At 34.8% G+C, this 15,544-nt stretch overlaps 1 protein-coding gene across 1 annotated transcript in view; it reads right to left on the bottom strand.

The window, feature by feature from the left end:
- Positions 1-2,474: 2,474 nt before the first annotated feature.
- The window catches only part of LOC118746069 (voltage-dependent calcium channel subunit alpha-2/delta-3-like), a 41,620-nt gene continuing 28,550 nt past the window's right edge, over positions 2,475-15,544 (bottom strand). Inside the window, exons 15-21 of the mRNA XM_036479820.1 lie at positions 11,450-11,543; positions 9,886-9,996; positions 7,917-8,035; positions 7,712-7,851; positions 6,864-7,088; positions 6,289-6,774; positions 2,475-3,256 (exon numbers count right to left, since the gene is read on the bottom strand). Coding sequence (XP_036335713.1) covers positions 3,164-3,256; positions 6,289-6,774; positions 6,864-7,088; positions 7,712-7,851; positions 7,917-8,035; positions 9,886-9,996; positions 11,450-11,543 — 1,268 coding nt within the window. The 3' untranslated portion in view covers positions 2,475-3,163. The remainder of the gene's footprint in view (positions 3,257-6,288; positions 6,775-6,863; positions 7,089-7,711; positions 7,852-7,916; positions 8,036-9,885; positions 9,997-11,449; positions 11,544-15,544) is intronic.

Genomic DNA, 15,544 nt, shown 5'->3' with positions numbered 1-15,544 from the left:
GGTCTGATAGCTGTTGGCCATGCGAACAATGCCTCATACTCAGATTTAGATAGATCAATTTGTGTTCTCGAGAAAACAAGGGCCCTGAACCTAGAGTCTCAGTGTAGCGGCCAATTTTTTTTTTTTTTAATTTTGAAAATTGATCGTTCTTTTGGCCTATATTGTTTGAAAATAGCATACAAAGCAAATATAGACCAAAAAACGATGAATTTTAAAAATTAGGAGAAAAAAAAAATTTGGACGTTGCACTGAGATTTTTGGATCCTGAAAACTTGTTTTGTCGAGAACACGAATTGATCTGGTATATCTGAGTACGACGCATTGTTCGTATGGCCAACAGCTATCAGACCTTATATATGCGCACTCCTAAGTTTTTTTTTTTTATGTTCCACAGTGTAGTATGCCGAGTTTTATGAGAAAAATTACCTCCTTGGATGCGCAATATATAAATCTATAGACAAAAAACTTGCGCCCAAAATGGGATAAAACTCACAGTAGCATGAATTTCAAATTTAGTGTTACTATAGTAATTTATCAGTGGGCTGTCGTACTGAAGTAAGTAGTTAGAGCTACGTAGTTATGCTCAATAGCACCGAAATTCTATGCTTCGGCCCGATTCGAGGGATTCGTGATCGAGAGCAGCATTCTCCACAATACATTTTAAATAGACAATTTGCACTTGCTTTCGAATACTACAAAATCTAATTTCGATTCGAGTTACATTCGATACCAAATGCCGCCATGCGGGCCTTGGTCTCACCAATATCCAAAAAGTGTATTTCTAATACAAAGTTTCGCACTTAAAATCAATCTAACTTGGTGGCATTCAACATTTTAGGCACGACATCAAGACGCATACCATTTACGGACACTTTGACAGATACTAAGCAAAATGTGTAAGCACCAAAAAGACTAAAATGTCCTAAATTTACAAAAAAAAATGATTTTGTAATATTACAATTCGAAAATAAAAAATTTTGCTCATTTTCTTTGTATCTTTTCATGTGCTCTGAGTGTCATTTTTTATTTCATATTTTTAAATGCGATCGCTGGACGAGAAATGTAATTTCTTACTTATATTTTTTGTAGGGACCGAGAACGCGTTCAGCATTTAGTTTTGTTCAGCACAAGAACAAAATAAAATGTCAAGAACGTTCCCGCAAAAGAATTAACAACAAAAGAAGAGCACTGAGAGCAGTTTAAGCGGGAAGATAATGAAACAAAAGGTGCGGGAATGTTTCCGTAAAGAAAAAAAATGTGAGCACAACTCTCGGAAACATTCTCAAAATGAGAACAAAACTCTGAAGAAAATGATTAGAACGAAATTTTCGGGAACGTTTCGAATGGAAACAAAATGAAAACGAAAGTATCGACAACGTTTTCAAGGAGGATAAAATAAGAATAAAAGTCTGGGGAACGTTCTGCTAGAGAACAAAACAAGAACGTGATTGTTATTTCTAAGCCAGAGGAAATCTGAATCATTTTAACTTCCAGATCGCCTATCATTAGGGTGAACAGTCCAATTACTGAATAATTTTTCATTTTCTGTGGAAGAAAAGTTCGTGTCTTATGTCTTTCATTGACCTAATTTGTATAGTTATCTTTCAGTTCTTTTTTGACTAATTTTAATATTCAAATATTTCAAACTAATGCACGTCAATGAGAAAAATTTTGTACTCGCTTCCATTCTTAAGAGAAGATTTGTTCCCATTTCGTTCTGTGTCAGAGCATTCCTGTGGCTTTAGTAGCCAAATTGTTCTTCGAGAGAAAGTTCTTTAGGCTTTTGTACCCGTTTTGTTCTTGCCAGAACGTTCCGAAGTTTTTGTTCCCATCTTGTTCTCTTAAAACTGTTCGCGAAATTATTTTTCTCATTTTGTTCTCTTTGGGAATGTTTCCGTTGAGAATGTTCTCGGCAGTTTTGTTCTCACTTTCGCTTTTGTGAAAACACCCCCGAAGGTCTTGTTCACATTTCGGTTTGAATTTTTACGCGTTCTTGCGAGCAAAACTACGAGAATGACGTTTAGTTTAGTTTTGTTCTTAAGTTATTAGAAAATCTAACCATGTTTGTATTCCATTTGTGGCAATTTGGTTGAAATAAAAGCTAACTGTTTTTGCCGGAAGTGATAAGAGTGCAAAGTATTCGAATCTGAATGCTTCGCTTGTCGAATAGCAATACTAATTTTGATCAATTGAAAAAACGTGATGTACTGATTTCTCAACAAAAAAAAAAAAGTCTAACCCTTGGTGGCACCACAATGATGGAAACTAATGGCGATTTTGTTTTGTTTCTACTGAAAAATTCTGCCTTTTGATTGCCCCTTTTTCTTTTTGTGTTAGATTCTACATTAAATGCAAATGGTGAGAAAATTGTGTGTTCGTTTCTTAAAATGTCACATTCTTGTAAGGCAAAAAAGGCACATTCTCTGCCCTGGGAACCTTTGTCAGGGGAGATGATTGCCCTGAAAATCAGATGGTTGTTTAAAACGACAATGTTATGAAATGCGTGAGCTTGACAAGGACAAGAAGGCGAAAACATGCCTTTTTACAAGGTTAAGTGTAACAACAAACACATTTTTCACCGGGGAAGGGCAACATTTTTTGGAAGAAACGAAATCACCATAAGTAAGCTGCAAACTATCAATATGCTTTTACGCAAAGTATTTATTAGCTGTCGACTCTAGGCTGCCTCCGTCTCGATAAATATTTTAAGCCGAGATACATTCGTATGTAGCTTTTTAGCTATAAATAAGTTGTTTGTGTAAATATGGATATTGGTGTGAACACCAAAAAATTTGGTACGGAATTTTAACTTAAAATTCACTAGACACCGGATTTATGGTGCAGCGAGAGTCTTAAAGCAGGAGAAATAAATAGACTCCCGCCGAGAGGTTTGCATTAACTTCAGATTCACCTCTTGTATTCATGCTAATGTGTGCAGTTTGTAACCCTTTTTGAGTGTTTCTAGTAACTTCTAGTTATTAAAGCTCAGTGTTCAACAATGTTATATTCATAGCTACACTACAGTTAACTAACATACTCAGTTATGTGTAGCATTTTTTTGTTTCATTTTTACATACATATGTACTTCTTAAAGCGAAAGTTAAAATAAGTAACTAATCAAGTTAATTTACAAAAATAATTTTCAAATTTAAAAGTGCCAGTGTTACAGATACTGACATAATGCCTGCCCGAGCAGGAGCAGAAATATGTTGATGAAAATGCAGCCAGCATCGCCACACAATTCGATTGAGCTTTCCTGTTAAAGAAAATAAAATTTATGTAGCAGCGATTCCAATTAAATTTTCGAAGAATTTATAGTAGGAGATCCGATAAAGGCACGACCTTCACCCATCTGTTTAATGGATGAAATCTACTTTGTATGAAATTTAGCGTGTTGGGAAATATTTCACGAGTGGGTTGGCTTAAAACTTCCTGGCCAGGATATTTTTAATTAAATATTCAAAAATTATTATTATTTTTTTTTTAATTTTGCACCGATTTGTTTAATGAACAAATTGCATACGTATATACCAAAAAAGGCATAAAGCCTACAGAATGTGTTGAACAGAAGAGGGAAAATTACTAATATTACCTACCCGTTCCTACCTGCCAACCCGATAGGTAGGCCAGGAAAAAATTAGACAACCCAACGTTTTCACATTCTATAGGCTTAATACTTTCAATTGGTATATAACTTGCTCATTAAACAAATGACTATAAAATTAAAAAAATAATAATAATTTTTGAATATTCAAATAAAAATATGCTGGCCAGAATTTTTTTCAGGCACCCCACTCGCAAAATATTTATTAACACGTTAAATTTCAAAGAAAAAAGATTTCGTCGTGCCTTTGTCGGATCTTAGACTATTAGTGAATGTTTTTTTTTTCACTATAATGTGACCTTGTAAGGATGGATACCTTTATGTGTAGTATGTATGCACATTTCGACGTTATCAATGCAAAAAGTCCTCAATGAAAATTATGAAACTTTACAAAAGAAAATTACAAAGGAAGGGCTTCTTGCATGACTCATCTCGAGATAAAACTTGTTTTTGAAGTGAAACTTCTTTGCGTTCGGTTGAGAGTAAATGCGAAAATCAATGTAACGGAGTAGCGACACACTCGTTGGGATCTAATTCCAAACGGAAAAGCTACAGAAGAAGGTGTGGGGGTGGCAGGGGTGGTTGGTAACGATTATGATTAAGACTAGGATTAAGGTTAAGATCGAGTTTTTGAGATAAAAGCTTAGTATCTAGCTCCTAAGAAAACGGCCAAGAAAAGTTGCCATTATTTCGTGTGTAAATACTATAGTAGTGTCCAAGGAATTTTGACATCTGATATTTCACAGCCTTCTGTCCCACTCTTTCCCCGTAAGATAATGAAACGGGCATATACATATTTCTGTTTTAAGCATAAGTTGCTTTTTTCACAAAAAAAAAAAAAACGTTTGAAAACCGCAGTAGAGAACTTAGCAATTACTTAAGAACTGCGTACTGCCTTAAGGAATTTTGGCACAATAAAATTTATTCTCCATTTCTTAAGCCTTTTTTTATATGGAGTTTTTGCGTTTCTTGAGTGCTGGATACTATGCTTTAGATTGAAATAGCTTTTCATTATTATGTAGAAAAAAAATACTCTTAATACGCGATGATATTTTTTTGTTAATGTCATCAGATGTGCACCGTTTGTTCGATTTTCAAAACTCAGGTCTCAAATTTTAGGGCTACAGGCCAGATGTGCAGCACGATTTTTTTGTTTTGAAAAAGAGTTGCCGCTTGTTAAAAATTTAATTTAAATTGTTTAATAAGTCAATTATTGCAATGTGGGTATCAATCGATATGTTTTTGAAAAGGCTGTATTTCTTAATTACATTGCCACTTGTTTAAAAAATTAATAAGTGCGAAACAAATAAGTGCGATTTTGAACACGAATAAATGCGCGCTAGTGTTTTGGCGGCGAAAAAAATACGCGTACAAAAAATTTACGAAAAAAGGCACTTAAGAAAAACTTCGGCACAGAAAGACGCGTAAACATAGTACATCATTCAGCATCATTCCCCAGAAACTCGTTGGGGAATTTACATACTGTTACACACGCAAACATAAGGTTTGTTCGTCGAGCAAAAAATTTGTGCGAATTCGTACGAATTATAATTAAGGTATTCACAACGGTGTCGTAAGTGTCGTATTGTTGTATGTCGTAAGCTTTAAAAGCTTAAATAAATGTTTAAAGGACGTGAAACGACAACCAACTATTTTTTTAATACTACAAAAATTCATAATATGACTTTGATGGTACTTTTCGAGCCTCTTTAATATATTTTTTTGGCGTTTAAAGTTTACCACATACAACAATACGACACTTATGACACCGCTGTGAATACCCCAAATGATTTTTGCCCAAATCGCGTTTGTGCACACCAAAAAATTATCCATTGCAAATTCTTGCTGGAAAAATGTTAGCTAGCAAGAATTTACAATCACGAAAAACATATGATTGTGGCACATGGTTGCATTTTTGTCTATGATAATTTGAATAAATAAGTTCGTTAAATTTAAAAATCTATAAACACGAGCGATTTTTTTGTGAAAAAAGGAAGAAAATACTTGTTGATATAATAAATTTAGTTTGATTTGAACTTAACTCGTCTGAAAAAAATATCGGAATGCAATAGCAACCAGAGTCGATTTAAGAAACCCGACAGCTAGTAGGGTAAAGAACAACAAGAAATATACATGCATATCCTATTTTTGTCCATATGAAAGAATTTTGAAAATTCTATAAAAATTTATTATGTTTGAAATGCAACCGTGGACACCAGCTGGCAGGGAAACTTGCAAATTCCTGCAAATTTGCGTTCGTGCAGAAATTTGTAAGTTTCTAAACATGAGAGAGAATTTGAGAGAATTTTTTTTAGTCTCTGATATTTTGAGTGAACAACCCTAACGGCAAAAGTAAGTTTACGCGTCTTTCTTCGCTGAAGTTTTTTTATGTGTTTTTTTTTGCGGTCAACCTTTGAGCTTGCGCTTTTTTCACGGTATGTGCAATAGTCACTGTTCATATATAATAATCGAAGGTATTGCTCATGAAAGTCATCAGGTTTGCACGGTTCTTTCGAGTATCAAAAATGAGATGTGAACTTAAAGAGCCTGGCCTTTAAGGTGCGCATGGGATCCACACACAACTTTTGCCATTTCCAAGAAAAGATAAGTTAGTGTTTTTTCGCTTTAATGACGACGAAATGTACATATGTACATATCTATAACATACGATGAACATTACTTACATTTATATGCTTATTTATGCAACTAACTGGACGCACTCTTGAAAATTCGCGATCATTCTTATAGCAGGCAAATGTTTGATTTGTATCCAGTGGATATTGAATTTTGATTGGATCCACGGTCATTTGTATCGATGTATCTCGTGGACAACGTTGATCGATTACCAATAAAATCAGATTACTATTCGGTATTGGCAGCACAACAAATGGCCGTTCACATGCATGAGCTGTCATATTGTAAACAACATTGTCCTTCTCATTGTACATGAGATATAAGTGGCGTTGCATATCGCACGATTTGAGCTGTGTCCGATGCAACGTCACCATGCGTAACCAATCCGTACTTTTCGAATTGCTCGGGTAGTCATTCATGTCGTCATCAATATAGGGATCCATAAATTCGGCAATGGCCGTATTAGTCAGTTGCACAATATACCACAACACTGTATGGAGCAGCCATTTGAGTGCACGTAAAAGGTGAAAGATAGGCTAAAAGAGCGTTGGAACAACACATGATTTCGAAATTATTCATGTTGAAATTGAAAAAATGACAGGAAACAAAATTTAGATTCACTCACCGATAATAAGCTATTCGATGCATTAATATCACTATCGGATTCAAAGCACACCGCTTGATAGTCATATACAATGACGCGCTTAAAGACTTTCTCCTCCACCAAGCGTAGCATAATACCGCCATTCATTTCGCCAAAGAATTTGCCTGTCTCTTGACGATAAGGTGCGATGATAATAAAGCCATTATTATCTATAACGTAGCACTCGCGGTCCTCAACAGCACATCCCTAAAAAGGATCAATGTTCAGTTTACTAATTAGTGGTCGCGATAAATATGAGAATTTACAAAAAAAAAAATGTAATTCGTAAAACACCCTATTGTACGTTTCGCAAACTTTTAACAAAAATGTATTAACTCAAAATTTCTCGTTTGGCAGAAAAGTCTATTTCTGAGCTCATGTTTATCATTTTAGGAACTAGTCTTTAGTTTGCATTTGGCAACAAACTCCAATAAAATACAGCTGCAGCTTCTGCAGGTCGGAACATTTCTATCACACATAAAAAAGGTAAATTTTTGAAGTAATACATTTTTGAAGAACGTGTGTGTATATCAAATTTAAATACTACGATTAATTCTAAGCAAAAATGCCGAACAAACTATATACCAAAAATTACGTTTGACCCTCTGAATTTTCAAAAAGAAAAAGCTGTATATTGTATGAAGAAAACACAAAATTGTTTAAATGAAAAATTAATTTCGTTCAGAAAAAATTATAATTCACTGATTTTTCTTTTTTGGGAGGGTCAAACGTAATGTTTGGTAGAATTCAAATATGCCATACACTTTTTTCGTAGCTAAATTACTCCGCCCTAATGCACATGCATACATAGTGTATGATGCATAACTTACATTGCCAGTGATATTACGGAACAGTTTCTCCAGCGCGGAATGGTGGAACTGAAATCCTACAACGGCAGCTGGTGCAGATTTGCCGCCTTCTGTGTGGAAAACAGCATTGCTGGCTGTTACAGTGATTTCTTCTCCAAAATCTTGCAAAAATTAATGCAAAAATCCCAATCAGTTATCAATAGTTAATGGGCTTAATTTAAGTTACCTCCCGCATCAAATGGCACCGAATAAACGAAGCTGTCTTCATGCACAAAACGCTGATCCACCGCACGTTTGTACCACATCTCGTCTATAGCTCGTTTATTTTGTTCGCTGAATGCCTCGCTGCATCGGTTGAAAAAAATAAAAATAAAAAATAAGGTTCTATGTAAAAAATCCTTTTAGAAGTCTTGGGTCCAGATGTAATGATTCAAAGGAAGGCTGTCCGGCAAAGGAAAAACACGGCTATTAGTATTGGCGAACAGACAGTAACTCTTCAGAACGAAAAGGGACAATGCAGAGGGCCGAAACCGGTTTGTCTCCAAACCAACTTTGACAAGGGATGACAGAAAATCGTTCAAAAACACATCAAACTCCTACCCTGTCGGAAAGACCAACCAAAAATGAGATCGTTAAGTTCATTAAATATAAAGATGTAGCTGGGTTCGCCTAGAAATGCCAAACCAGTGGGACACAGTTATCAATCCGACTCTAGCACTCAATGTCATACTTAACATAGCGCCTGTCGATATCGTATCGAAGATGGAGATATTCCACCCTATTGCGAGTGTCGACTAGCAGTAGATAAACGACTATTATTCGATTATCGCTTTTCCAATAAGCGACTGTGAATAGTTTTTAGTCGCTCATCCTTCTTCAACTGTTTATTTGTAGAAGGATGAGCGCCTATAATTTATTCGCACTGACTTATTGAACGAGACAACGACGTTCACAATTCCATGGAAAAGCGATAATCGAATAATAGTCGTTTATCTACTACCAGTCGACACTCGCATTAGGGGTGATTGTAGTAGTTTCGGAGGCTTCGAATTGATCACTGATAGCATGGATACCTTCGAAACCAGACTGACATCAGTGACCTCTTTTCACACTCACTTCACCCCTTGGAATGAGTATACGAGAGGCCACATTTGGAAGGCGGCGCCAGTGGGCCAAAACCTGGCGGAAGGGATGGTAGGAAGGTTGGTGGAGGTTTCTTCTGTCGTGAGCTCTCCATCAAAACTATGTTCAGACTTTCGAACTTCTGTGATGTCTTTCTGATGGAAATTACTACCATAAAGGAAGCCGCAGACTCACTGCTAAAGAGTTTGACGTCAGTTAGGAAGGTTAGCATATACCCTGATAATCAGGCAGCCATCAGAGCCATCAGGGCCATGAACCCTATGATGGTGCGCTCGAAATCTGTAAATAAATATTTGACCTCTCTATTAATCGAATCAAGTTACTTCTTAATAATGCTAATTTGGGTGCCGCGTCAGAGTGACATTTCGGTAAACTGCATGGCCGATTACCTGGCAAGGCACCCTTGAAACGTTATCACCGGATAATGCAGCAACTGGGAACGTCTCTGGCCTCCTGCGGTCCACTCTTGGACGGTTGGGCTGCACACAGATTTTATTGGACTTGGGTGGACCGGAGGCGATTAAAGGAGCTCCTAATGCTTGAGTATTAGTTCTCCTTAATGCTGGGGGTTCTGACAGACCATTGTGCGATTGGTATGCGCAAGGTAAGTCCAAGAATCTCAACTGATCCCTTTTGTGCCTTTTGTATCAGTTGTCAAGAGGACGATGATGTGGAATCATCTCAACACTCCCTACTAGACTGTCCAGCATTTGGGAGGCTTAGGTGGAAACGTACAGTGTAAAGTAGTTCAAGCCTAGCTTTCATAAAACTAGGGTTGCCAGATATTTTGACTAGAAAAGGTAATGACCAAAGTAAATTAATTCTGCTCCGAATTGTTTATCATCCGTCCTTTTCACCGGACTTGTCCTCCTGGAACTATTATCCTTTCTAAATGTAATAAATAGGTTCCTAACGTGGATAGATCAAGTAGGGGATATCAGGATAAACAAATAACACTGAATTAGTTGGAAAATCAAACTACATGCATTCGACATTTTTTCTTTGTAGTTTGGGGCACTTAACAGCTTGACCTAGTATTTCAAAGAACTTACCCAGCGCCAGCTTCTTCAGCCATATTTGAATGGAACTCCTGCCATCTTGTAAGACCACTATGTGTTGCCAAAAATGCCACAGTAATGCCAAATCGTTGTTTGAATTCATTTCTGCGAAATTGAAATTTATTAGAAATATTTTTGGAACATGAAACTTAGAAAAGGATGTTGAAAAAAAGTTGATTACATAAAAAGGTTTAGGTGTACATACTTAAAAAAAAAGTAATAATTAAAACATATTTTTTACAAATTTTCATGTAGTATAGTGTTACCTTGGCAACAAACCCATTAGAACGGCGATTGGGCTTGAAGCACTTGTGCTGATCCATGTTTATTTAAAAAAAATTTGTTTATAATCCAAGTGCGTTTAAATAAATTATTTAAGAATAGTTCAATTTAAATGAGGTGAAAGAAATATTTACAAAAAGCAACGTAGAAAGAAGAAGGAGAAATATTCGTTTTCGCAGAGAAAAGAAAGGCAGTAATTTAAGGGAACGATGTAAATATGCATATATGTAATATGTCTTTTGCGAGTTTAAAGTGTAACTTAATTGTTTAGATTTATGAAATAATATGTTATATTTGGTTTCAATTAGACTGGTTTTGGGTAAAATTTTTTTTCTGCGCCACATTTTATGTTATACTGAACGCCCAGAAATATAAAATGTATGTATAAGCTTGAAACCGTCGCTTTGTATTGGTGGAGAGCCTATGAATTGTCCTTTTACAATTTTGGTAGTTTTTTCCTTATTATTTAAGCAAGTATGTATAGGTAGAAATGTCGACGGTCATATTGAACAATTTTACCGATATATTTCGATATTGTGATCCGCTTTTTATGTGGAACAGAGACCCTGATCTATAGATTTGAAAATGGCAACTACATAAAGGAGCTTATAACACTAAAATAGCGCCTAAAGAGAATTAAATCTGTGACCCGAATTCCTTGTTTTATTTATTCGATAGAATGTATGGCTGTATTTGAAAAGGATAACACATTTTGTTCAAAAGCTTCAATTGAATGACTCCCCGGGAGTTTCTCGCTTTTCCCTTTCCTCCTATCATGAATAAAAATTCCCAGAGGATTTTTTATTTTAAATGGTGCAGTTGAGCTGTCAAAAAAGTGTAAAATAGCTCTTTCGAAGTTCGACTTTCCTCCTGTCAAATTTTCGCGGAAAATGCCACTACCTAGGAGTTAATTATTGGAGGATTTCTTTCTCTGGAGAAACAAATTTCCGGACCACAAACTCCCCGGGAGTATTCAGAATTAGGCTGTTTATGTTACGCCACGTCCGAAAATTTGGGTAGTTACCTCAAAACGGAATTTTTTATTAGAAATTACAACTAATAGGTAATCTGAAATGACTTTTAGGCAATAAAATTTATTTCTTTTATTTGTATTTTTTAATTGTTTCAAATTTGAATGCAGTGATAACTATTATTCGAACAGTACTGTGCTGGTATGTACATATATTGGAGTTCAATATGTACATATGTATGACTTGTTAAAACCTCACTGCCAGTAAAACCAGTCTTTGGATCTATTCAGTGAAATGATGCTTACCCTTTATCGTCCTTTGAATTAAAGCTTGTATTCTTCGAAAACCATTCGGTAACTCTCGCATCGAAGACAAGTGACTGCATAAGTTGACGATCACCTGCAACAAAAAACACAACTTGAATTTAGCTGTTGACTAAGTTTTGTTTTTTTTTTTTAATTTATGCTTTTAACAATAATCACAATATCCAATAGAGAAGTACTCATTTTGCTGGGTGTGAGATTTAATTTTTTGTATTTTATTTATTAATAAAAGGTACTAGTAGAAGGTTTGGATATGCAAAAGTTATGCATTTTTTACGGGTTTAACAAATTTTATGGGTATTTGATATGGTTAACTGCCAGGATACTGAGTACTTCTTCAAATATACGAGTATTTTTGGGGCTTGCTTTGCAAACATTCAATCGACGTTGGTGCAGATGTAAAAAAAGATGATTTTAGGAATGGATATATGTACTTATATGTATATGTATGTAATTAATTACAAAATAAATATTAAATTATGATAATTGATTTTAATGAATTTGCATTTGTGAAACATGCAGAATACGTCAGCAAGTCCTCAGCTAACAATATATAAGTATGTGAGGTTTTCAAAAGTTTTTTAAATTTCAGTGATAGGCAAAATGTGGAAATTAATGCGGTGTGAAATAAAGCTAAAATAATGTAAAAAAAGTCAATGTTAACACTGGACATTTATTTAAAATTTGTATTATAAAACTTAAAATGTTAAATTTCTGGACTGAAATAATGTTGAAATACGAGTTTTTCAAATACTAAACTTGTAAAATATTTTGTTAAAAATTCGAACGCGAATTAAAACTTTTCAAAATTAATTGAACGTGAAAGTGGTGTAAAAAAGGCTGCTTCTTCATTGGCGCTATAACAATTTAAGCAATTTTGGGCGAGTTCAAGCTAAGTACCTCTTTACCTGATATTTCTTACTCAGTGGAGGTTTCTCTCTTTTTCTACCACTACCAGCGGGTACGTAGTAGCTATATTTTTATTCGCTGAACTACATATGCATATACATATAGTATGAGCAAATCTCACGAGGTATTTTTTTTAGCTGGCGTTTCCTTCTCTGGCCAGAAAAAAAAACTAAAGCTTTCTTCTTGCACTTATTTAAATCAGTGGAGTTCCAGAAACAAGTACAATAAAAAATAGATCAAGTATTTTAACAATTTTAATCTTAAAATGTTTATTAAGGCGAAAAAGTACCGATATTATAAATTTTTTCATTGCCACTCGAAAAAATCATAATTGTTTTTTCTAATAACTTTGGGAAGTTTTCAAATAGAATGTTCATATTAGAGGCAATGAAAGTTGACCTCAAATATAACATATTCTTCTCATGTTCTTCTTGCAAAACGAACCAATTTAGAGTAGTAAAACTAGCGTGCAAATGAAAAAAAAATACTTTGATTATAACATGGCGATGATTTGCGAAACGAAAATTCCGATTATACAATTTTTATTGGCACACTCGGAATTCATTCTAAAATTGTTATATATGTACATGAACAAATGAATATACATACATATGTATGTATGTACAGTGACGAGCAAAACTGTAACATGGTTAAACACTTTTTGCTTCAGCCGCCGCTATATTTCCAAGTTCTAACGACTTTCATACTTTTGCTGTATATTCTTGTTGGTACATCCCTACTCCCTCTCTCATAATGATTTGAAGTCAATACAACAACAATAAAAAAAAACCAGCAGACAAAAATGTAAATTAAGGCAGGTGTTACAGTTTTGCACTCATATATTTTTAAGAGCTTTTTAACAATTTTAACGAAAAAAAAGAACTACTAACACAATGTCCAGTACTCTTTTGCCTGTTTCGGTTCCTGGATGTGATTTGGCATACCTTATTTGTATCTTTGTAAAAATTCTGGAGGTATGTCCTTAGTTTGCTTTCACAGCTCATGTACTCGATTTTACGGACTTTGATACATATCAAGCTGGGATTTTAGTAGATTTCGCAGATTCTCAATGAGTTTCATGTCCGCGGTTTGTGGAGGTCATTTCAAATTAGCAAATTTTTGCTTTTGTATCCAGTCTTTGCGAACATGTTTTGGGTGATTTTTCAGCAGAAACTCTAATTTTTCGACCACATCTTGCAAATTTTCTTGAAATATGAACAGATACTGTTCCTTACGCATAATGCGTACTAACGGACCAACAAAATTTTTGAAATACAACCGCAAACTATTATTGACCGACCACTGTGATTCACAGTTCGCCTTACATGCTGCGCATGGGCTTAATTTGGGTCTTTGATCTTATACCATGCCCGGCCATCTGATTGAAAGCGATTAATTTAGTCTTGTCTGACCAAATAACCTTCAATTGAAACTTAAAAATATGTTTTTTACTGCATTCTGAACGGCCTAACATATCCCAATAGGCAACGGTTCGGTTTTCGTGCGATGCAGTGAAATGCTGCCACACTCGCACATGTATTATGATCAAATTTGCTTTTTTCCTCTTTATGATGCCTTTATGCTCAATTTGGCAATTCTTCGCCTCGCTGTCTATTGATTTGCATTAAAGTTTAATACCTTAAGCGCTTCTGTAATAGTGGCTGTATCGCTACTTGCTTCTAAGTTCACAAGATATCGTACCGTAATATTTTTTGACAGACTTCCTTTGTCCTTGGGAACACTATAGGCTATATATTTTTCTCAGTCTTAACATTTTCAAGTAGCTAATTCCTAGCCGCAGTAAATCTATTATTTACATTTATGGTTCCTGATTAACTATGTTATTTACTGGAGATCACTTCTTCAATAAATTACAATATAGAAAAAAGTCATCTGACTTCCAACTAAGTAAAAGATAACTGTCAAATGCAAAACTGAGAGTGAGTGCAAAACTGTAACATCTGCCTTAATTTACATTTTTGTCTGCTGGTTTTTTTATTGTTGTTGTATTGAGAGGGAGTAGGGATGTACCAACAAGAATATTCAACAAAAGGATGAAAGTCGTTAGAACTTGGAAATATAGCGGTGGCTGAAACAAAAAGTGTTAAACCATGTTACAGTTTTGCTCGACACTGTATATCTATGTTCGTATGGAATAATGAACCATTCGCAGCATACGATTGCGAATGACTCACTAGCGCCAAGCTATGAAAGAAATCTTCGCAAGTAAACGTGAAAGAAATAGTTTCGATACTAGCACGTCAATATTCTTATTAAGTCTCATCCGAAAATTCCTTGTGGTTTAAAGAATAAAGGAAATGGTGCATTATACTAAAGTCAGCCTTCCGACGTAGTAGTTACCTAAGAAAAATTATTTCTTTAATATTGCACAAAATAGCAGTATAAGATTATGGAGAAATAAGAGGTCCCTGATTCTACCGATTTATGATGAGTTTTTTTTTAAACGTTTTTAAACATTTTTTTAAAACACTAAATAAACTTTTTTTGTAATTGTACAATTTCACTTTAAAGTCGCATAAATGCGGACGTTTCTTTGGCACAACCTTTAAACTATAATACAAGTTTTAATTGAAAAATATTCTGCTAACCGTCACTCTTTCTTTCCACTTTTCACTTTTGAAAAGCAGCAAATATTTAGATTATGAGATACACGCATTTGAAAGTGGCACAAAATCAAGTTACACATTTTTCGTTTACAGAAAATTTCGAAACTATCTGTTTGAAGGTTAGTAAATCAACCGTAAGTCATTTTATCGAAAAACGGAGTATACAGTTTTTTTCTCTGAAGTATTCTCTGTAAGAGGAGTTCTGGCCACATGAGCCTTCCTTTACTGCAGGTGTTTGTTGCTTGCTGCTATGTAGCAAACTTCATGCCTACCTTCTTCCTCACTCTGAGTTACTTTCGAGCTCTTTCGAGTAACTCTAGCAAACTTAAAACTGCTCTCTCTCTCTCTCTGTGTACACTCATTGCATTCGTAAAATTTTGATTGTTAGGCACTAAAAATTCCTAACTACAATATGTAATCAACAACTTAAAACTTGGTAATGATTTCCTCTTTTTCTAGAAAAAAGTATGCAAATCAAAATCTACGACTTCTTCTAAATAAAAATATTCTACATAAATTAGGAAATAAACAATTTTTTTTT

This window comes from Rhagoletis pomonella, unplaced genomic scaffold (assembly GCF_013731165.1).
Source record: "Rhagoletis pomonella isolate Grant_MI unplaced genomic scaffold, Rhpom_1.0 Rhpom_scaffold_00010, whole genome shotgun sequence".
NCBI lineage: Eukaryota > Metazoa > Arthropoda > Insecta > Diptera > Tephritidae > Rhagoletis > Rhagoletis pomonella.
The sequence above is the reverse complement of the archived record's forward strand: the minus strand, read 5'-3'. Positions and strand labels throughout refer to the sequence as shown.